Source organism: Podarcis cretensis (genome assembly GCF_951804945.1).
Source record: "Podarcis cretensis genome assembly, chromosome: 13".
Lineage (NCBI taxonomy): Eukaryota > Metazoa > Chordata > Lepidosauria > Squamata > Lacertidae > Podarcis > Podarcis cretensis.
The window spans coordinates 11,164,233-11,187,008 of NC_137182.1; the positions used below are offsets into that span (position 1 = coordinate 11,164,233).

Below are 22,776 nucleotides of genomic sequence, written 5' to 3' on the forward strand. Positions count from 1 at the left end.
GCCAAGTCAGGAAAGCAGGGAGGGGAAGAGAGATCAAGGATTCGGAAGGAAGAGGGACCTCAAGCAGTTGCGGAAGTTGTGCTGGGACCCGTTGGGTTGCCTCCCGAGTCTGGATAATACATTATTGTTGAAGAGAATACCTGGATTATAAGTATGCCAAAAGAACACTGACCTGACGTGTTATTATCAAGCTGCGTTCTTGCTGGACACCAAGCTGCTTTCAAAAAATCACTGAGGTGAGTAGCATAGCATCTTGGATCAGGGAGTCAAAATCTCAGAAGCGTCAATTTGGAAAGCTGAATTCAAGGGATGCAATAGCTGAAACCAGCTCTGGCCACGTGGGGGCAGCAAAATACAATTTTTGAAAGCATCTGTGTTACATCCTTAGGTGTATTGTCGCTAACTAAATGAATACTTGTCATTGGGAAGTCTATAGAAGGGCAAGAAGCAGGTTTGAATTTGTGTTGGGGATCTATCAATACCAGCCTTGGATTATATTAAATAAAAATTTTAGCTGGACATGTGCCGAGCTCCATTTTCAGCATTACCAGAACAATTATCCTGGATAGCTCAGTAGAGCACGAGACCCTTAATCTCCAGGTTGTGGGTTCAAGCCCCATGTGGGGCAAAATGATTCCTGCACTGCAGGGGGTTGGACTAGATGTCCTCAAGGTCTCTTCCAACTCCACAATTCTGTGATTTATTCTATGTCCATATACTCTGAGACTAAAGGTTTAGCTGTACCACCAGACACTTTTCAATAATTCTGTCTTCTTATTTGGAATTAATTTGGGAAGTTTTCTTGCTTTGGTGAGAGTCTTAGAGGCTGCTTGCCGGTGAGCTGATGTCTCCCTCTAGTGCCACAAGCTCATTTCCCAAATTGTGACAGCCCGAAGACTTCAGAGCTTGCATTGCTCTGGCGAGGAGCTCATTTTTGTTTTGGGGTTTTTTGCACATATATATATATATATTCATTGTTTTTTAAAGATGGCAGGTGAAGTCATCAAGCACAAGGAAATAAAGATTAAACAGCAAATACGTGGGTTGTATGGATGCGGGTGGCGCTGTGGGTTAAACCACAGAGCCTAGCACTTGCTGATCAGAAGGTCGGCAGTTCGAATCCCCACGACAGGGTGAGCTCCTGTTGCTCGGTCCCTGCTCCTGCCAACCTAGCAGTTCGAAAGCACATCAAAGTGCAAGTAGATAAATAGGTACCACTGCGGCAGGAAGGTAAACAGCGTTTCCGTGTGCTGCTCTGGTTCACCAGAAGCGGCTTAGTCATGCTGGCCACAAGACCCGGAAGCTGTACGCCGGCTCCCTCGGCCAATAAAGCGAGATGAGTGCCGCAACCCCAGAGTCAGTCACGACTGGACCTAATGGTCAGGGGTCCCTTTACCTTTACAGTGGTGCGCCGCAAGACGAATGCCTCGCAAGACGAAAAACCCGCTAGACGAAAGGGTTTTCCGTTTTTCAAGGCGCTTCGCAAGACGAATTTCCGTATGGGCTTGCTTCGCAAGACGAAAACGTATTGCAAGTCTTGCGAGTTTCCCCCCTTTTTTCCTCCTTTTTCTAAGCCGCTAAGCCGCTAATAGCCGCTAAGCCGCTAATAGCGCTAATTCGCTAAGCCGCTAATAGGGATGCTTCGCAAGACGAAAAAACCGCTAGACGAAGAGACTCGCGGAACGGATTATTTTCGTCTTGCGAGGCACCACTGTACCTTTACCTGGGTTATATATGGCAAAGAACAAGAACATTCAATCTAAAATGTCCTTTTTCTATAAACTTTTTAATATCTACAGTTCCACAGTTGCAGACACAAAACAGTAACTGCCCTGAATAGAGATTTATTTCCTTTTTTTTTTTAAATACCCAATTACAAGAGATTTGTACTGACAGTAAACACAGAACAAAAGTAATATATTTAAGTATTTAATGTGCCTTTTTTTCATCAAGGTTGGTGAGAGATTACGTGTATCAAAACAAGTGCTGTACAACTACTGTTTATATGGTTTACTTGAAGCCACAGAGACACAGTAAGAAACATTTTCATGAACAGAAGGATGGAGGATGTGCGCATTATAAGAAACCAAGTTTGTGTTCAACCAAAAGATGAGGATCTCCCATTCCTTCACTGTGTGCCGGGTTGTTCAGAATATCCTCAAAACCGATGCAGTCACAGTTGCCTTTCCAGATATCCAGGGACAAGTTAGAACTAGGAAGGAAAGGAAGATGCTGGACCTGCTTCGCTGCTTGGAATTCCATCTGCAGTTTCAGCGGTGCATGCAGCCCCGGAATATTTCTCAGAGTAGAAAAAATCATCTTATCTTGATTTAGCAACAACAACAACAACAAAATTATCCGGTGTGTCCAAAGGATGAACAGGGAAAAGTTCGCTCTTCACATTTGTAAAGCTTTCAAATGCTTCAGGAGCTGAAAAATCAGAAACCGGAATACAGTCCTTCATCTGAGATCCAAACGCTCTGGAGTTCGTCAAGCTGTGGAATCCTCAAGCTGTGGTTTCTTTTATAAAAAAAAGAAGGGGAGAAAGGACAGTCGTCAAGGACAATGGGAGCTGTAGTCAAGCAACCCCTGTACAAAGGCCCCCAGTCCCCAAACCCGCCTTATCAGTGCATGCCTTTTTTCAGAAATGCACCCAGAGCATAAACACGTACACTCAACTTGGAGGGTGTTTTCCCCGCCCCATGCAGAGGTTCCCTTCCTCTTACCTGGTCTTTTGGGGGGAGGCTTGGGCAGCAGCCACAGCGGTGCACGATCGAGATCCTGCAAGAAAGAAGGGATCTTTGAAGCACTGCTTCTTGGGCTCAAATCCTGTTGGCTGCTTTCGCAGTGGCATCTGGGTGGCCCCTGGGAGGCTGGACCAGACGGGCCCTTGGCCTGATCCCGCAGGCCCTCCTTGTGTGTTTTCTAAGGCCCCCCTCCTCCCCACTGTCCCATTACCTCAGGGGCAAGAGGCCGTCGTCTGGCCTCCAGTCCCTCCAGGAATGCGGCGGTTCCACGGCTGAACTTCTCCCTCGCTGCAAAACAAACAGAGACATCATCAGGCGCCTGTCTCCCAGCCACACTAGTCCCAGTCTGGGGCGGGGGGTGGGGGACCTGGGAAGGGGGCATTTCCACTTACCTGATCTTAGAAGGGCTCCCTACTTCTCCACCGTACGGGCATCCGACCGGCCTAGCACAGAAGCAACAGCCAAAGTCTCCTCCCTCTCCTGAGAAGCTGTTTTAATGGGAGGAAACTTTGGCTGCTGCTTCTGTGCCAAACCGGGCCGGGATGGAGCCATGCCCGTACGGAGGAGGGGCAGTGGGGACGCGCCGCGAGGGACGACAGCCGGGAACCGCCGGGATGTTGTTCGGTTCTTCATCCCTGGAGCCGGATCTGGAGCCTCATCCCTGGAGGCGTGGCTCTGTGGAGGAAGAAGGACATCACATGAGAATGGAAGCCACAGTGGGACTCCCAAAAGATGTTTCACAAGGATCCCTTCATTCCCTCTGCCCTCGTACCTGATGTTCGCCACGTCTCTCCAGGGATTTGGCCAGAACAAAATACGTGTTGGCGAAAGGCTCCCACACTGCAAAGAAAAAAGAAACATGAGCAGGCGCCTGGCTTCCTGCCATGCTAGACCCAGTCTGGGGCATGAGGGTGGGGGACAAGGGAAGGAAGCATTCCTAAAATATGGGGCACCCTATTGGCATTTCCACTTACCTGAGCTGGGAGCCTTTCCCCCTTTGTTCTGGCTGGCCTCTTGCCTAAGGAAGAAACAAGTTCAGTTAGTATGATTGGTTGGAGGAGTTCCAGATAAATATATAGGTAATAACAGGTATCTCTTTTATTCTAAGGTTCATTATGGTAACTGAGACCACCAGTTGAGCTTGGCTAGAATCTTAAGAAGGACATTTGCATGGGATACAGAAATTAGAGAAATATATGGGCTAAGAAGGCAAGGAGAGCCACTTCTTCTTTTGTCTGAAGGAAGGAATGACCGGGGGGCGGGGGGGGGGGAGAATTCTGGGACTGATTTCCACAGAAGCATTTCCCACCGGAGCCAGATTACCCAATGGACAGAGCAGGCAGCAGCCTATGGGCCAGGCAACAACGGATCAGAATAAATACTGTTTGTTTTGCCTATTAATTATTGGTAAAATGAAAAATGTATCAGGATATGATTTGCAAGGAGCCCAGGAATATTTTGACTGCCTGGGGGCCTCCACAGGTTTTAATCTGGAACTGTGCCCAACCAAGGGCCAACTTTGGGCTCTCATATGTCAAGGGAGCCCTGTACGCAGAGCCATAGCTGGGTGATCTTGCGCCCCTGGAGAACCGTCCACAGACAAATGAGCTCTTCTGCCCGCCTCTCCTCCACCCATTCAATTCACCCTCTATTAAAAACCTTTCCTTATGAGGCAATAATCAATATTTATGGACATATTTTTAGCCGATTTGGTGCCCCTCCTCTGCTGTGCCCCTGCTGGGGGCCCACCTCACCACCCCCTAACTACGGCCCTGCCTGTACAACCCTACAACTTGGCACCCCTCCCTCTTGTTCTTCCGCCTTCTTTGGGCCCCCTCTGCCATGTGGGGCCCAGTGTGAGCGCACCGGCCGTGCCCTCCTCAGACTGCCCCACCCCTGCCACAGAAGGGCACAGCATACCTGCAGATGTTGGTTTGGGACGGGGCACCGCTGGGCTGCTGCGTGGCCGGAGCCTTGACTGGCGCTCCCAAACCACGGCCCTGCGAAGGAAGAAGGGCATTTTACTCTCCTGCCATAGGCACCCGCTCTAGGGGACAGGGGTCCCAGGGGCCCTCCCCAAAGATTTTCTTTCCCCCCCAAAAAATGTTTTATTAATTTTCCAAAACAAACAAACAAACAAACAAACATAAATCTCAACTGTATTTAAACCAAACTTAGTAACATTGTTAAGTGACTTCCTCGTATCCCCCTGGTTGAATTTCCGTGTATATCATTTTAACAGTTTTCCAAAACCTATATTCTTAAAAAATTAACTTAAATCACTTAACATCTTTCTTTCTTTACAATTCAGCATTAAACATATTAATTCATCACATTATGTATTTAAATCCTAAGGCTATCTGGTGTTTGCAAGCTTTTCCAATTATTTTCTTCTGGGGCAGATCGCCCTCCATATTGTCTCTCCCCCCAGCCACATCAGGGGGCGGCCAGCCAGCGGAGGGACATAGGGGGCAGGTGGGAGGGCGAAGGCCGCTCCCTGCAAGGCCCTTTCCACCTGGCCTGGGGGGCGAGGCCCAGACCCACCAACCAGCCCTACTGAAGAGGCTCCTCCTGAGGCCGGAGGAACATCGCCCAGCTAGTGTTTGATTGATTTATGATGCTGTAAACTGTTTTGAGATTTTTATTAAAAATATAAAGCGGTATAGAAATTAAAATAAATAAATAAATATGCGGGAAATGGATTCCCCATGGAATTAACATACCACGACTTCCAGTCGTTCCCCACGGCGCCAGAGCAGCGGTTGTGGCCTTCCTTTCCGAGAACCTGTGAGACAGAAAGGAAAATAAAAACAGAGGAAGTTACCAACCAGTTATTCACAGCAGAAAATATCTTCTGGGGACCACGGCTGAGGACCTGCCAAGCTATCAACATCTGTGGACAAGGCAAACCAGGGAGCCAAGCCACATGCATCAGTGATGGGTGACACTAAAAATAATAATAATAATAATGCCACTCATCTCCTCTGGGCCATCTACCATCAGCATTCATTTTTCTCTACAATTCTATAATCCTATGATTTAAAGTGCATCTAAAGAGCATTTAAAGCACATGATGTCCCCAAAATGATCCTGGGCATTGCAGCTTCCAGGCTCTCACCTTTGCGAAACTCAGCCATAGTGGAGCAGTAGAGCAGGGTCAGGTTCTGAAAGCAAGTCTGAATGTTGGGGGGGGGGGGGCGGGGGGGAGGTTGAGAGTTGGTTGAGAGTGGCAGGTTCTAGAAGGGGGGGGGGGCAAGGGGCGGCTTCCGATTGGCTGCAGGAGCTTCCTGCACTCAGAAGGAAGCCATGTTGGACGCTGGGCTTCCAAAGAACGTCTGCAAGCCAGACACTCACTTATAATTATTTTATTTGTTGAATTTATATTGCACTCTTTCTCCCGAAGGAGGCCAGAATGACATGGGATGTGGGTCTATTCTTGGCAGTTTCCTGTAGATATGACACAGCTGAGGCGCAACTGGGAACATTGTGTGAATAAAAACCACTGACTAAGTGCCAACACTTACCTGCTTCTTTAGATGTGTGTCAGCAGTGCAGACCATAGTGGCTAGCTTTCTTATTCTCTTGCTTGTTTGCTAGTTTCTGGCTTCCTCACATATAAATGTGGCAGACACACTTAAAGAACAAATACTGTTCCTTCCATCATGCCTTCTGATTTCATGCTCTTTATTCAGCTCACCCAGCCTTATGAAAGAGGCTCCCCCTGAGGCCGGAGGAACATCGCCCAGCTATTGTTTTATTGATTTAATGTGCTGTAAACCACCGGGACGCAGGTGGCGCTGTGGGTTAAAGCCTCAGCGCCTAGGGCTTGCCGATCGAAAGGTCGGCGGTTCGAATCCCTGCGGCGGGGTGCGCTCCCACTGCTCGGTCCCAGCGCCTGCCAACCTAGCAGCTCGAAAGCACCTCCGGGTGCAAGTAGATAAATAGGGACCGCTTACCAGCGGGAAGGTAAACGGCGTTTCCGTGTGCGGCTCTGGCTCGCCAGAGCAGCGATGTCACGCTGGCCACGTGACCCGGAAGTGTCTCCGGACAGCGCTGGCCCCTGGCCTCTTAAGTGAGATGGGCGCACAACCCCAGAGTCTGTCAAGACTGGCCCGTACGGGCAGGGGTACCTTTACCTTTACCTTTATTCAGCTCATAGTGGTGAGGAGGAATGAATGAATGTCCCCTCAAAGTATCTGCTTTATATACATTATTTACACAATGGGCTGCACATGATTGGCTAATTCTGGAATTCTACTGTAAGCCAATCTGGTTGTGGATTCACTTATATCTGGAGCATGATTGGGTGGTTCCTGCCAACCAATCATACTGCTGCATTGTTCTAGGACCAATCAGACTGCTGCAATTTGGATCCTATTGTTCTAGGACCAATCAGACTGCTGCAGTTTGGATCCTATTCAACTCAGTACATAACACCTTCTTGGACCCATCAGTTCCCCCATGGAATAAACATACCACAACTTCAAGGTTGCCATGTTTAGACATCTGCGCCCGACGGAACAGGAGCCGCTTAGGTCCTGGGAGACAGAAAGGAAAACACAAACAGAGGAAGAGGTTACAGGTGGGAAATGTCTGGGAATCTCAAAGTCTAAACTCAGAGACCTTGGCTTATGTCTCGCAGGAGGACTCAGGATCCAGCCTGGACCTCAACCTTTCTCTGTTCCGTCCCTCTGTCCAATTAAAGATTGTAAGCGCTGTGGGTTAAAGCCTCAGCGCCTAGGACTTGCCGATCGAAAGGTCGGCGGTTCGAATCCCTGCGGCGGGGTGCGCTCCCGCTGCTCGGTCCCAGCGCCTGCCAACCTAGCAGTTCGAAAGCACCTCTGGGTGCAAGTAGATAAATAGGGACCGCTTACCAGCGGGAAGGTAAACGGCGTTTCCGTGTGCGGCTCTGGCTCTGGCTCTGGCTCTGGCCAGATGCAGCTTTGTCACGCTGGCCACGTGACCCGGAAGTGTCTCCGGACAGCGCTGGCCCCTGGCCTCTTAAGTGAGATGGGCGCACAACCCCAGAGTCTGTCAAGACTGGCCCGTACGGGCAGGGGTACCTTTACCTTTACCTTTAAGCCCCCTCGGGGCAGGAACCTTTTGGTCAAGGGTCAGCCCTGAGTGCTCACTGGAAGGACAGATCCTGAAGCTGAGGCTCCAATACTTGGGCCACCTCATGAGAAGAGAAGACTCCCTGGAAAAGACCTTGATGATGGGAAGGATGGAGGGCACAAGGAGAAGGGGGCGACAGAGGACAAGATGGTTGGATAGTGTTCTCGAAGCTACCAGCATGAGTTTGACCAAACTGCGGGAGGCCGTGGAAGACAGGAGTGCCTGGCGTGCTCTGGTCCATGGGGTCACGAAGAGTCGGACACGACTAAACGACTAAGCAACAACAACAAAGATAAATATCAGAGAAGCAGTTGGAGATGAAGACTTGGAGTGGGGAAAGGTTTGGGGTAGAGAAGTGGAGTTGAATGTCATAAACATACAGGTGATGCAGAAATCCATGCATACAGTGGTACCTTGCGTTACATACGCTTCAGGTTACAGACTCCGCTAACCCAGAAATAGTACCTCAGGTTAAGAACTTTGCTTCAGGATGAGAACAGAAATCGTGCAGCGACAACAGGAGGCCCCATTAGCTAAAGTGGTGCTTCAGGTTAAGAATAGTTTCAGGTTAAGTACAGACCTCCGGAACGAATTAAGTACTTAACCTGAGGTACCACTGTATTACAAAGTCACCCCAGGACAGTGTGTAGAAAGGTAATTGAGGGCCAAGTACATAGCCCTGAAGCAACATCAACAGAGGGAGGAAAAGAATTAAGTAGAGCTCTCCCCCTATGGAAACATTAAAATAATTTATACAGATGGACTGAGAAGACTTTAATAAACCCAGCACTGTTTGGTTTCAGATGTGAAGAAAAGGACAAATAGCAAGTGAAATACTTGCCTTTGCTGACCCCTGCAGGGCACTATGGAAAACCACAATGCTTATACAGTGGTACCTTGGTTCTCAAATGCCAAAAACCCAGAAGTAAGTGTTCTGGTTTTCAAACGTTTTTCGGAAGCCGAACATCCGATGTGTCTGTTGGCTTTTTTTCCCCGGGGCCCCTGCACCAATCAGAAGCTGCGCCTTGGTTTTTGAACATTTTGGAAGTCAAACGGACTTCCGGAACGGATTAAGTTTGGCGTTTTTGTTTTTGCTATTTATTTTGCCTTTTTGTCTTTGAGGCTTTTTCAGTTAATTTCTTTTTGTGACTGTGTCGAACCCAGTTCAGCTACTGATTGATTGATTGATTGATTGATCGTGTGACTGCGGAAATGGATAAAAGCCCACCATCCAAATAATGACTATTATCAGTGAAAGTAAGAAAAAAAAAATTCAATTTTTATCATCTACAATACTGTCTTATTTATTTTATAGTACAGCACATTGATTATTGCTTTCATTTTATGGATCCATAGTCTCGTTAGATTGTAAAAATTATGTTAAATTGCTGTCTTAGGGGTTGTTTTTAAAAGTCTGGAACGGATTAATCCATTTTGCATTACTTTGTATAGGAAAGCACGCCTTGGTTTTGGAATGCTTTGGTTTTGGAACAGACTTTTGGAACGGATTAAGTTTGAGAACCAAGGTACCACTGTAGAGCATTCCACACACAAACACACACATAAATATGAGAGAGATTTGCTCTGCTGTAATGGTCCTAGGGACTCAGGAAGCGACAGGCAGCAATAATTATTATTATTATTATTATTATTATTTTGAAAAGGAAAGTCAATTCTAAAGCTATAAACTAAAACCCAGCATCGCCCATCTGTGAGGCATGAAGGCCGCACCCTGCAAGGCCCTTTCTACCTGGCCTGTGGGGCGAGGCCCAGACTCACCCAGCCTTATGAAAGAGGCTCCCCCTGAGGCCGGAGGAACATCGCCCGGCTATTGTTTTATTGATTTAATGTGCTGTAAACCACCGGGACACAGGTGGCGCTGTGGGTTAAAGCCTCAGCGCCTAGGACTTGCCGATCGAAAGGTCGGCGGTTCGAATCCCTGCGGCGGGGTGCGCTCCCGCTGCTCGGTCCCAGCGCCTGCCAACCTAGCAGTTCGAAAGCACCTCCGGGTGCAAGTAGATAAATAGGGACCGCTTACCAGCGGGAAGGTAAACGGCGTTTCCGTGTGCGGCTCTGGCTCTGGCTCTGGCTCTGGCTCTGGCTCTGGCCAGAGCAGCGATGTCACGCTGGCCACGTGACCCGGAAGTGTCTCCGGACAGCGCTGGCCCCTGGCCTCTTAAGTGAGATGGGCGCACAACCCCAGAGTCTGTCAAGACTGGCCCGTACGGGCAGGGGTACCTTTACCTTTACCTTTACCTTTAAACCACTTTGAGATTATTAGTAAAAATATAAAGCAGTATAGAAATTTAAAAATAATAAAATAAAAAATATTACCAAATGCTAGATAAAGTGCGCATAAACATGCATATGTTAGTGAAGATCACACACACACACACACACACACATTGTACTAGCACCGATTGCTTGTAACAATGTGTATGCTAAGGAAAATTCCATACAAAAAATGGGTATGTCGGGAGAAATCTGCTCTAGAATGCTGACAAATGTTCATGAGGACTAAAAAATAATTGCAGACTGATGCAGAACTGTGGTGAACTGAACTTCATATTGGCAAAATGGGAAATTGATGAAGCTGGCAGATTTGCCCATCCTTATTTGTGTGGCAGGTTGGTGCGCTGTCCGGGGCTGATGACGGGACACTTCAAGGCTCTTTCTCTCTCTTCTTCAAGGTCCCTCCTGCCCCCCTTTCTGACAGTGCTTTATCTTTAAGGTAGACTTGGACTGGACAGACCTCCAAGCAGAGAACTGTCTTCTGGAAAGCAGGACTTTGCATGGTGTTATAAGACTTTTAAGGTCCCAAATATAAAATAAACGTTCATAAATGTACAAGGCAAACACCTACATAAGTATATAAACCACGTGTCTGAAATAGTACAGGAGAGCAATCCTGAAGTCATTTTGACTCTCCCAAATTGACCTCAATATATTTCTCTGTACAGGAGGGAAGACATGGGAAAGCCTTCTCTTTGTCTTTCTGCTTATAAACCCTGTCTTAAGGGCATATTTGTGTATGAATAGGGTGAACCTGTGACCTGGATTCAGGAATTAAAGTATTTAGCATCACAAGAGAATGGTCAGACTGCCCAGGTAAAGCAATCAGTGACCATTATCAGGTATCCTGGCCAACAGGATTTCTGCTGTAGACCGCCTCCTGTGATGTATTTCTGCTGTAGACCTGCCTCCTTCTGTGATGTATGTATGTATGTATGTATGTATGATTTTTTTTTGGGGGGGTGTCTTGAGCTACAGGGCGGGCAGTTTCAAAAGTCTATATAAGGGCTTGCGCACCATTGCTCTGAGTTCCTCCTCCCTCCTGCATGTGGTGAGTGGGGACCCTGTTGAATAAAGATCAGGCTTACTAGCTGCTTTGCTTCTCAGTATTCTCTGGCTGGCCTCTGTCATTTTCTCCTACCAATAGGGAACCTACTTAAGGACTCTATATGGGCCCATAAGGGAAAAGGACCAGGTTTTTTCTAGATCACGTGGGTACCCAACACATTGCACACAATACAGGGCCCGTGTGGTCCTCACAGCTTACAGTGAAATGAAGAACAACAATGCATCATCCTAAAATAAAGGCTTTATTGCCCAAAAATGCAGGAAACGGGTGTGTGTTTGCATGTGGGTTTTGCAAGATGCCAAGACTCTTCCTGGGTGGGTGGCACTTGGGTGCTGCTCTTTCACGGTGCCACTCCTGAGATTCCTTCCAGATGGGTGGTGAATGATGCTTGCTGCCTGAAACCGCCAGGCTTTTCACTGCAGCATGCCCAGTGCCTCAGGCAGCCCATATCCCGGCTCAGCCGTTGCAGGTCCTTACGGAACCGCATGCCCAGGAAGCTGAGGAGCACAGGGTTCAGACAGCAGCGGGCAAAGGCCAAGGCACTAGTGATGAGAAGGGCCAAGTCCCGGCGGAGGATGACTTTGCAGCTCGACGCCTGGTGTCCCATCAAATCAGCTGTGTCCAGTGCGGTGAGCAGCGCGTAGGGCAATTGCAAAGCCAGGAAGACCAAGACCAGGGCCAAAATCAAGCGCAGGGCCTTAAGAGACTGGACACATGGGGAGGCCAGGAGAGTGCGGGCGATAGCTGTGTAACAGGCCGCCATGACTGCGAACGGGAGCACAAAACCCAAGGCCACTTGCACCAGGCTGATGGCCGCTGTGACGTCCGCCACCCTGCAGAGGCTCACGCCCCCGTAGTCCTCAACACGGGCGTACAAGAAGTGGGGCAGCGCCAGAGCCGCGGAGAGCAGCCACACCAGTCCTGAGCAAAGCCGACCCCAGCAGGTGGCGGAGGAGTGCAGGCGATGGGCGACGGGTGCCCCCACGATGGCCACGTAGCGGTCCACGGTGAGGCCCATGAGGGACAGGAAGCCGCTGTAGAAGTTGAGAGCGTGGAGGCCCTGCAAGGCCTGGCACGTGCCGGTGCCCGGGCTCCAGCTGCCCACCATCCCAGCCACGCCCACGGGCAGCGTCAGGAGGAGCAGCAAGTCGGAGATGGCCAGGTGCAAGAGCAGGAAGTCCCCGAGGGACTGGGCCGTGTGATAGCGGGTACGCACCAGCAACAGGATCCCGTTGCCCAGGACGCCCAGCACACAAAAGAGGACGGCCACGACGGGGAGGTAGATGTGAGCCACAGCACGGAGGGCCTTCTTCTCGCACAACTCAGGCAGGTCTGGCGGCGATGCGTTGTATTCCCATGGGTACCACTCGGTGGTGACCGCTGGCTCATTCATCCAAGCAATCAGCTCCTGCAAAGCAGGGGGTGCTTATTATCATGCTTTATTATTATGGTGGTACCTCAGGTTACATACACTTCAGGTTACATACGCTTCAGGTTACAGACTCTGCTAACCCAGAAATAGTGCTTCAGGTTAAGAACTTTGCTTCAGGATGAGAACAGAAATCGTGCTCCGACGGCGCGGCAGCAGCAGGAGGCCCCATTAGCTAAAGTGGTGCTTCAGGTTAAGAACAGTTTCAGGTTAAGAATGGACCTCTGGAATGAATTAAGTACCGTATTTTTTGCTCTATAAGACTCACTTTTTCCCTCCTAAAAAGTAAGGGGAAATGTGTGTGTGTCTTATGGAGCGAATGCAGGCTGCGCAGCTATCCCAGAAGCCAGAACAGCAAGAGGGATTGCTGCTTTCACTGCGCAGCGATCCCTCTTGCTGTTCTGGCTTCTAAGATTCAGAATAAATTTTTTCTTGTTTTCCTCCTCCAAAAACTAGGTGCGTCTTGTGGTCTGGTGCGTCTTTTAGAGCGAAAAATACGGTACTTTTACCCAAGGTTCCACCGTATTACCTTACTGGCCTGAATCTGAGCTTCGCTTTTCTCCCAAATTCCAACCGTAAAAAGTTAAAAGTGTCTCTTATATTCACAACCCTACGGTATGCAGCCAGGAGCGCAGGGAAAATAGCGCCAGCAAAGCAGTGGCCGCCCCGCGTGTAGTCCCCCGTCCTCTGAACCAAGGCTGGGAAGCAAGGAAGGGAAAAGGCCGCCGTCAACACAGCCCCGCCCCCCAGTGTGCAGCCAGGAACAGAGAAGCTTATACAGCGGACGCTCGGGTTGCGAACGTGATCCGTGCGGGAGGCACGTTCGCAACCCGCAGCATTCACAACCTTCACAACCTGCCCACGCACGGGTCATGCTTCTGCGCATGCACAAAGTGTGATTTAGCGATTCTGCGCATGTGCAAGCGCTGAAACCCGGAAATAACCCCTTCTGGTACTTCCGGGTTCCGGCGCGTCTGTAACCCGAAAACGTTCAACCTAAACGTATGTAAACCGAGGTATGACTGTATTCAGGTATTTTTGCTTCCTCCACCCTCTAATTTTAAAGGTGTGGCTTATATTTGGGTGCAGCTTATATTTGGGCCAATTAATAATAATAATAATAATAATAATAATAATAATAATAATAGAATTTTATTCCGCCCTATACCTGTGAATCTCAGGGCGGTTCACAAAATAAAATCAAGATATAAAACCACAAAATACATAATAACAACAAAAACAACCCAACAGCCCACTCCCCACAAAAAAATGAGCACGGCAACTCCAGAGTCGTCCACAACGGGACCTAACGGGACCTTTACCTTTTAAGGGCCTGGTTAAAAAGGAACGTTTTTGCCTGGCGCCTAAAGGTATATAATGAAGGCGCCAGGCAAACTTCCCATGGGAGAGCATTCCACAGATGGGGAGCCACTGCAGAGAAGGCCCTGTTCTCGTGTTGCCACCCTCTGGACCTCTTGAGGGGGAGGCACATGAAGAAGGGTCTCGGAAGATGATTTCAGGGTCCAGGTAGGTTCATATGAATATAGGCAATCCTTGAGGTACAGTGGTACCTCAGGTTAAGAACTTAATTCATTCTGGAGTTCCGTACTTAACCTGAAACTGTTCTTAACCTGAGGTACCACTTTAGCTAATGGGGCATCGTGCTGCTGCCACACAATTTCTGTTCTCATCCTGAAACAAAGTTCTTAACCTGAGGTACTATTTCTGGGTTAGCGGAGTCTGTAACCTGAAGCATCTGTGTTATGTACTGAAGTTCTCACCCTGGGCTAGCAGGGGGATACTATAGATAGTTTTCACTCAGGTCCACATATGCAAATAAGGGATTGAAAGTGACGTTCAGTGATTGGATAGTTACAGAAAATGGTTACTGTTGCGTTGTAGTGGAGTTCTATATAAGCAGGCTGGCTGAACCCTTCAGTTCAGTTCTGTTCTGACCTGTGAATAAACAAGAGCTGTTTGGAGAATCGCTGTGTCGTCTGATATGTTCACCCACAACTTAACAGTCTGTAACCTGAGGTACCACTGTATTGTGGTCCAGAGCCATTTAAGGCTTTAGAGGTCAAAACCAGCACTTTGAATTGGGCCCGGAAACTAATTGGTAGCCAATACAGTCGGATCAGGATCGGTGTAATATGCACAAACCGTCCTGCTCCAGTGAGCATCCTGGTCACTCAATTATTCACTCTGCTTTATGAATTCTGAATTCTGCTTTATGGGATGGGTGACATGGAGAAAGTGGGCAGTGACATGTGGCATGCATGCGGAGCGTGGCTTAGACATAGGCGCACCTTTTAGTTCTCAAAACAGATGAAGATGTGCACACCGAACAAATGCTCCCAGAAAATGCTCCGTCTCCACCTTTGCCTCCACCCCCCTCCCTGCAATAAAAGGGTTAACTTTGGATGCCATGGTGGGCCAGGATTGATCCTGGGGGTGGGGGTTCTCCGTCCCTGGTGTCACCCCCCTTTAAAGCTATCTAAGCTGCTGGTCACCACCTCATCTTTGGGTAGCAAATTGCAAAGTGTAACTATGTGATGTATGAATCTGTTCTGAATTTCTACAATTCGACTTTACTGGATGATTCCAGTTTCTAGTATTATGAGAGAGAGAGCGAAACATCCCTTCCATTCACTTTCTCCACAATATGCATCATTTTAGATGCCTCTTCATGTAGTTATACATTGCTTTACAGACACCTGCAAGTAACGACAAGTACAGACTAACAGGATGCTTAATCTCAACTGCTAGTAGATTTCTTTCCCCCTTTTTGCAAGTCACTGGGTGGTGGGGCTGCTATCCCTCTCCTCCCCACTGCCTACCAATAACAACCTCTTTCAAAGTAATTCCGGTATGTTTGCGCTGATGATTATTATTTCACTATTTAATAAATTTATACGTCACCTTTCATCCAAGGACCACTCAGCATTTCACAATATAAAAACACAAAAATGCACACTATACAGTGGTACCTCAGGTTACATACACTTCAGGTTACAGACTCCGCTAATCCAGAAATAGTGCTTCAGGTTAAGAACTTTGCTTCAGGATGAGAACAGAAATCGTGCTCCTGCGGCGCGGCAGCAGCAGGAGGCCCCATTAGCTAAAGTGGTGCTTCAGGTTAAGAACAGTTTCAGGTTAAGAACGGACCTCCGGAACGAATTAAGTACTTAACCCGAGGTACCACTGTAGTTACAAACAGATAGTCACACACACAAGTATTATGATGGCAGGGAAGATCTCAAGGAATAAACTGGTGGGGTTAATCTAGAATAATCCTGCGCTTGTCCCTTGGGATTCCATAGGAACATAATAGGTAAAGGTAAAAGGTAAAGGACCCCTGGATGGTTAAGTGTAATCAGGTGACTACGGGATTGTGACGCTCTTCTCGCTTTCAGGCCGAGGGAGCCGCCATTTGTCCACAGACAGCTTTCTGGGTCATGTGGCCAGCAGGACTAAGCCGCTTCTGGCACAACGGGACACCGTGACAGAAATCTGGGCCAAAACAAACAAGAACTTCTGGGCCAAAACAAATTAGAGAACTGGGCCAAAACAAACAAGATGAATTTTAATAGGGAGAAATGTAAAGTATTGCACTTGGGCAAAAAAAATGAGAGGCACAAATACAAGATGGGTGACACCTGGCTTGAGAGCAGTACATGTGAAAAGGATCTAGGAGTCTTGGTTGACCACAAACTTGACATGAGCCAACAGTGTGACGTGGCAGCTAAAAAAGCCAATGCAATTCTGGGCTGCATCAATAGGAGTATAGCATCTAGATCAAGGGAAGTAATAGTGCCACTGTATTCTGCTCTGGTCAGACCTCACCTGGAGTACTGTGTCCAGTTCTGGGCACCACAGTTCAAGAAGGACACTGACAAACTGGAACGTGTCCAGAGGAGGGCAACCAAAATGGTCAAAGGCCTGGAAACGATGCCTTATGAAGAACGGCTAAGGGAGCTGGGCATGTTTAGCCTGGAGAAGAGGAGGTTAAGGGGTGATATGATAGCCATGTTCAAATATATAAAAGGATGTCACATATAGGAGGGAGAAAGGTTGTTTTCTGCTGCTCCAGAGAAGCGGACATGGAGCAATGGATCCAAACTACAAGAAAAAAGATTCCACCTAAACATTAGGAAGAACTTCCTGACAGTAAGAGCTGTTTGACAGTGGAATTTGCTGCCAAGGAGTGTGGTGGAGTCTCCTTCTTTGGAGGTCTTTAAGCAGAGGCTTGACAACCATATGTCAGGAGTGCTCTGATGGTGTTTCCTGCTTGGCAGGGGGTTGGACTCGATGGCCCTTGTGGTCTCTTCCAACTCTATGATTCTATGATTCTATGAAATCAGAGCGCACGGAAACACCATTTACCTTCCTGCCATAGCAGTACCTATTTATCTACTTGCACTGGCATGCTTTCAAACTGCTAGGTTGGCAGGAGCTGGGACAGAGCAACGGGAGCTCACCCCACCGTGGGGATTCGAACCGCTGACCTTCTGATCGGCAAGCCCAAGAGGCTCAGTGGTTTAGACCACAGCGCCACTCGCTGCATAATAATAGCCTGCTGGATCAAGGCAATGGTCCATCTCGTCTAGCATCTTGTTCTCACAGTGGCAAAACCAGATGCCTGTGGGAAACTAGAAAGCAGGATTCGAACACCCTCCCTTCCCATCGCTTCCAGTAACTGGTATTCGAAAGAATTGCTGCCTCCAGCAATGGAGACAGAGCATAACCATCATGGCTAGCACAGTTTGTCTAATCCTCTTTTAAAGCCATCGAAGTCGCGGACAGACGTGGTCAAGCCAGTCCCATAGTTGGACTACACACACTGTGAATAAGTTATTTTTATCTGTCCTAAATCTTCCGTCGTTCAGCTTCACTGGATATCCACGGATTCCACGGTTGTGAGAGGGGAGGAAAACATTTCTCTACCCACTATCTCGTAATTTCATCTGTATGTGTATCTATCTGTGTATCTGAAGAAGTGTGCATGCACACGAAAGCTCGTACCAAGAACTAACTTAGTTGGTCTTTAAGGTGCTACTGGAAGGAATTTTTTTATTTTGTTTTAACTATGGCAGACCAACACGGCTACCTATCTGTAATCGTAATTTCATGAACTTCTCCTCCTGCTCGTCTCTTCTCAAAAGGGGGGTTGCAAGGAGTGTACACCCCAGTCGCTCTTGAGAGCAATTCCTCTCCCACTTACCTCAACTTCAACGTGCTCTTTGCCCTCCATCATGCCGCAGTCACATCCTTGAAGGCTGTCTCGTTTTTTTTATACGCCGGCTGCTCTGCCGAGCGATTTTGTGGCTGATTCTGAAAGGGCTCGCCCCCTCCTTGATACTGAGATAAACACGCTAAGAATAAGCGCTGCATTAACCACATCTAAACCTAGCAAGCCTGGGCTTACTTTGCAGATACGACACGGTGCGTGCGATGGAGATAATTTGCAAAAGTGTTGTGAATCCCACATAGTTTAAAAGTGTGTGTGTGGGGGGGTTTCCACCTGTTCGGGGCATGCTTGTAAGTAAAGTTATGAAATCTGTTTTGAGTGTTTCTGGGTGCAGAATGATGGGGTGGAATTTCCCTCTCCTCAGGGCCGATTAATGAAAGTGTGATGTTGTATAGAAGACACAACTTCATTTTTTTATTTTTTAAAAAAATAATATTTATTAAGAGTTTAAAGATTACTAAAAGAAGAAAGAAAAAAAGAATTAAACATGACAATATAATAAAAAACAAAAACAAAAACACTACATGAAACATTGAATTAACAAAACAAAACAAAAACAATTAAAAACACTTCCAATATTTTCAATCTTAACTTTCATTCACTTGTTTCATTGACTTCCTCACGCCTCCCTTTTTGTATTCCACTTCAATTAACTGTTTCAGCAATTCCTTTCCATCTTCATCTGTTTTCTGTCCTGTGATTAATCTTAACATATTCTAACCTTATTTTTCCCCTGTAATACATTAACAATCTATATGTACCTAGTTCCTTATAACATTTCTGCCAAAGCCATATAACTTCATTCCACCATTTTTCTATAGCTCATTGATTTTACAATATTTCTGTAAATAATCTTTAATTTTTTTCCAATCTTCTTCCACCAACTCTAGAAGACACAACTTCAAACCCATCACATCGTGTCTCTTTCCAGTGAAAAATGACGCCAGTGGTCCATTTAGTCTGGCATTCTGTTGTCACACTGGCTGACCTGTGAGAAGCCCAAAGGCAGGATCCGAGCACAAAGGCACTGTCCTCTCCTGCGGTTTTCAGCAACTGTCATTCAGAGGCGTGGCTGCTTCTCACTATGAGATGTCAGAGGAATGTGTTCTGGTTGAACATATATGCTCCCTGTTCTCACCCACCACAGAGCAAAAAAGCCAGCCCTGAAACAGATCCCTTTAGAACTACAGTGGTACCTCGGGTTACATACGCTTCAGGTTACAGTCTCCGCTAACCCAGAAATAGTACCTCAGGTTAAGAACCTTTCTTCAGGATCAGAACAGAAATTGTGCTCCGGCGGCACAGCAGCAGCGGGAGGCCCCATTAGCTAAAGTGGTATCTCAGGTTAAGAACAGTTTCAGGTTAAGAACGGACCTCCGGAACGAATTAAGGACATAACCAGAGGTACCACTGTATGTAGAACAGTGACAAAGACAAAAACCACCACCAACAAAAAAACGTTCTCTTTTTTAAAAAGTCATTTTTATTTGATTTTACAAATATAAATTTACAACAAAACCAAATACATATGCATATACAATGGTACCTCAGGTTATAGACGCTTCAGGTTACAGACTCCGTTCACCCAGAAATAGTACCTCAGGTTAAGAACTTTTCTTCAGGATGAGAACAGAAATTGTGCTCCGGCGGCGCAGCAGCAGCAGGAGGCCCCATTAGCTAAAGTGGTGCTTCAGGTTAAGAACAGTTTCAGGTTAAGAACAGACCTCCGGAACGAATTAAGTTCATAACCAGAGGTACCACTGTAAAGAGATTCCTCTATTTCTCCAGACTCACCCCCCAATCCCCTCCATAGGTCCTATTGTCTACTTTTTCAACTGCATATCATTTCATAATCTACATTTTATATATCTCCATATTGTCCATAGTATTTGTTACATTACAAGTGAGATTAAAATCCTGCTAATGTTTTCATCTGCTTACAGTGGTCTCCTAAATAAATTATAAATTTCCCCCATTCTTTTTTGAAGTTTTTGTCATCTTGGTCCCTGAGCTTTCCGGTAAATTTTGCCATTTCGGCGTAGTCTAACAGCTTGGTTTGCCATTCCTCTCTGGTAGGGACTATTTCTTCTTTACATCTCTGGGCTAATAGCATCTGTGCTGCTGTTGTCACATACATGAAGAGCCTTATCTGTTCCTTTGGGATGTCGGTACCTACAATTCCTAATAAGAAGGCTTCTGGTGTCGTTTTTTTTTTTATTTTAAACATTTTTTTCCAAATAATGTGCAAAACAGGCTCAAGCATGTGTTGGAGATGTAAGGAAAAAGAAGGGACTTTTTATCATAAGTGGTGGGATTGCAGTAAGATCAGAAAATTTTGGGAAATGATATATAATGAGTTGAAGAAAATGTTCCAATTAACATTTGTTTAAAAAACCGGAAGCATTTTTGTTAGGGATTGTTGGGAAAGACCTGCCAAGGAAATTTAAGAATTTCTTTATGTATGCGACAACTGTGGCAAGAGTCTTAATAGCACAAAGATGGAAGAATTAAGAAACCCCGACTAAAGAACTGTGGCAAGACAAAGACAGCAGCAAGAATACTCATCGCGAAGTATTGGAAGACACAAGATTTACCCACCCGGGAAGAATGGCAGATGAAACTGATGGACTATATGGAACTGGCGGAAATGACTGGCAGAATCCGAGACCAAGGTGAAGAGTTGGTGGAAGAAGACTGGAAAAAATTTAAAGTCTATCTACAGAAACATTGCAAAATTAAGGAATGTTAGAAGGTTGTTGGAATGAGGTAATGTGGTTTTAGCAGAAATGATATAAAGGAATAGGCTAAAATTGATTTTTTAATTGGTGAAAGACGAGAATTACAGTATATTAAGATAAATTATTAGGATAAAAACAAAGCTGGAAAGTATTTGCTGAAACATCTAATTGAACTAGAATACAAAAAAGGGAGGTGTGAGGAGGTCAAGGAAATAGGTAAAGGAAAGAAAATTATGTAAAGGTTTGATTTGTTTTTCTTTTTTAACTGTTTGTATTTTTTTTAAATTGTATTTTTTCTGTCTTTTTTTACTTTTTTTCCCTTCTGTATTTCTTTTTTCTTTTTTCTTTTTGTAATCTTTAAAATTTGAATAAATACTTTTTTTAAAAAAAAGAGAGAAACTGATGGATTACGTGGAACTGGCGAAACTGACACACAAATTGCGGGACAAGGACAACTGTGACTTTAAAGAAGAATGGGAACCTTTTACGAAGTACTTAAAGAAACAACAAAATGAATTGGACTACTTGGCAGGTTTTGAATAAACACTCTCAAATTTATTATGAATGATACATAGACAGATAAGTTAAGGATCTTTACAATTTTACAATATACAGAGAATTATAAGTACGGAAAACCAGAGGGAGGAGCTGAGGGAAGTCCGGGGGGGAGGGGAGGGGGGGTTGGGGGGGAGGGGGGAGGAAAAAAATTAGGGAATTTTTTTTTGAAGATATGTTTTATTGTTAAAATATTATATTGTTGTTATGTTCAATAAAACGCTTTAAAAAACAAACAAACAAACTTTTTTTCCAGTTCATTATATATCCTTTCCTAAAAAAAACGCCCCAATGTTCTCACTGAGCTTCAAACAGCACTGTAAACCTTTTGTTTCAAGCTGTCTGGAGCTGTGAACCACAATATTTTTATTCAGGGACTGCAATATTTGTTTCCATTTGTCTAATGTTGACCTCCTAATTCTGGGTGATTATTCCTCATCTAAACCCTGACACCAGAGCAAAACAAAGAAAGAGGGTCACAGAGGTGAGGAAGTGTCCCATATTTTCCCTATGTGGGGCAGATGTAAATCCTATATTTCAGATTTCACTATAGATTGGTTGTGTTTCGCTTGTGGGGGGAGCGCATCATTACCTTTCCCCAGCAAACAGTCACAAAGACATCAAAAATCCATTGCCATTAACAAGCAGATTAAACAGCAGTGGGGAGGAGCCCTCCTTTTCTCTCGATGTCGGCTGAAAAATCAATTTGGTTTTAATTTTAATAGGCTTTTGGATTTGGGAAATTATAATCCGGACGGGCTTTCCCCCATTCTCCAGGCCCCGAAGAGCTCATCCCTGCTTGGCCTTCATAAGAGGCATGAACCCCACCCCACTCTTGCCACCCTTGCCCTCCTTTCTTAAAAGAACAGCTTCACAAAGGGGGAGGAACCAGCTAGCTCCCTGCTTTGGCAACAGAGCGACACATGGGGCCCCCTTTGTTGCCGAAAGAGAAAACAATACCAACAATTGTCTGAGTGCGGATTGCCAGTAGCAACAAAACAGGTTTGCCACCTTTTATTTCTGGCATTTTCCCAGTAGTGATGTATGGAAGTGAGAGCTGGACCATAAAGAAGGCTGATCGTCAAAGAATTGATGCTTTTGAATTATGGTGCTGGAGGAGACTCTTGAGAGTCCCATGGACTGCAAGAAGATCAAACGAAGGAAATCAGCCCTGAGTGCTCACTGGAAGGACAGATCCTGAAGCTGAGGCTCCAATACTTTGGCCACCTCATGAGAAGAGAAGACTCCCTGGAAAAGTCCCTGATGTTGGGAAAGATGGAGGGCACAAGGAGAAGGGGACGACAGAGGACGAGATGGTTGGACAGTGTTCTCGAAGCTACCAGCATGAGTTTGACCAAACTGCGGGAGGCAGTGGAAGACAGGGGGGCCTGGTGTGCTCTGGTCCAGGGGGTCACGAAGAGTCGGACGTGACTAAAAAACAACAACAACATTTCTGGCATGCCTCCTCTGCTTGAGAGCTTTACATACCATCCAACATTTCTCCAATGAAAATAGGGATGTCCTATTGCATTATTAAGGACACGGGTGGCACTGTGGGTTAAACCACAGAGCCTAGGACT

General features: G+C 46.4%; 1 protein-coding gene and 1 long non-coding RNA gene across 3 annotated transcripts; both read right to left on the bottom strand.

Annotated features, from left to right (window-relative positions):
• Positions 1-2,203: 2,203 nt before the first annotated feature.
• On the bottom strand, positions 2,204-3,984 carry LOC307201350. 2 transcript variants are annotated; one of them, XR_013832683.1, is made up of 5 exons: positions 3,722-3,984; positions 3,140-3,587; positions 2,959-3,035; positions 2,727-2,781; positions 2,204-2,511 (listed from the first exon to the last, which is right to left on the bottom strand). It is a non-coding gene; the product is annotated as an uncharacterized lncRNA (long non-coding RNA). The 2 variants fall into 2 exon arrangements; XR_013832684.1 differs by having other exon boundaries at positions 3,140-3,984.
• Positions 3,985-11,495: 7,511 nt separating this feature from the next.
• On the bottom strand, positions 11,496-17,943 carry CCR10 (C-C motif chemokine receptor 10). The gene is made up of 2 exons (XM_079949915.1): positions 17,877-17,943; positions 11,496-12,631 (listed from the first exon to the last, which is right to left on the bottom strand). Exons 1-2 carry the CDS (start codon positions 17,907-17,909, stop codon positions 11,564-11,566), a joined length of 1,101 nt encoding a protein of 366 aa, XP_079806041.1. The 5' UTR covers positions 17,910-17,943; the 3' UTR covers positions 11,496-11,563.
• Positions 17,944-22,776: the final 4,833 nt, after the last annotated feature.

Excerpts from the sequence above, each read along its gene's own strand:
- CCR10 (XM_079949915.1), bottom strand. The coding sequence starts at position 17,909 with ATGATGGAGGGCAAAGAGCACGTTGAAGTTGAG. Across the intron at positions 12,632-17,876 it reads AAGAGCACGTTGAAGTTGAG|GAGCTGATTGCTTGGATGAA; the intron begins GTAAGTGGGAGA and ends CCTGCTTTGCAG.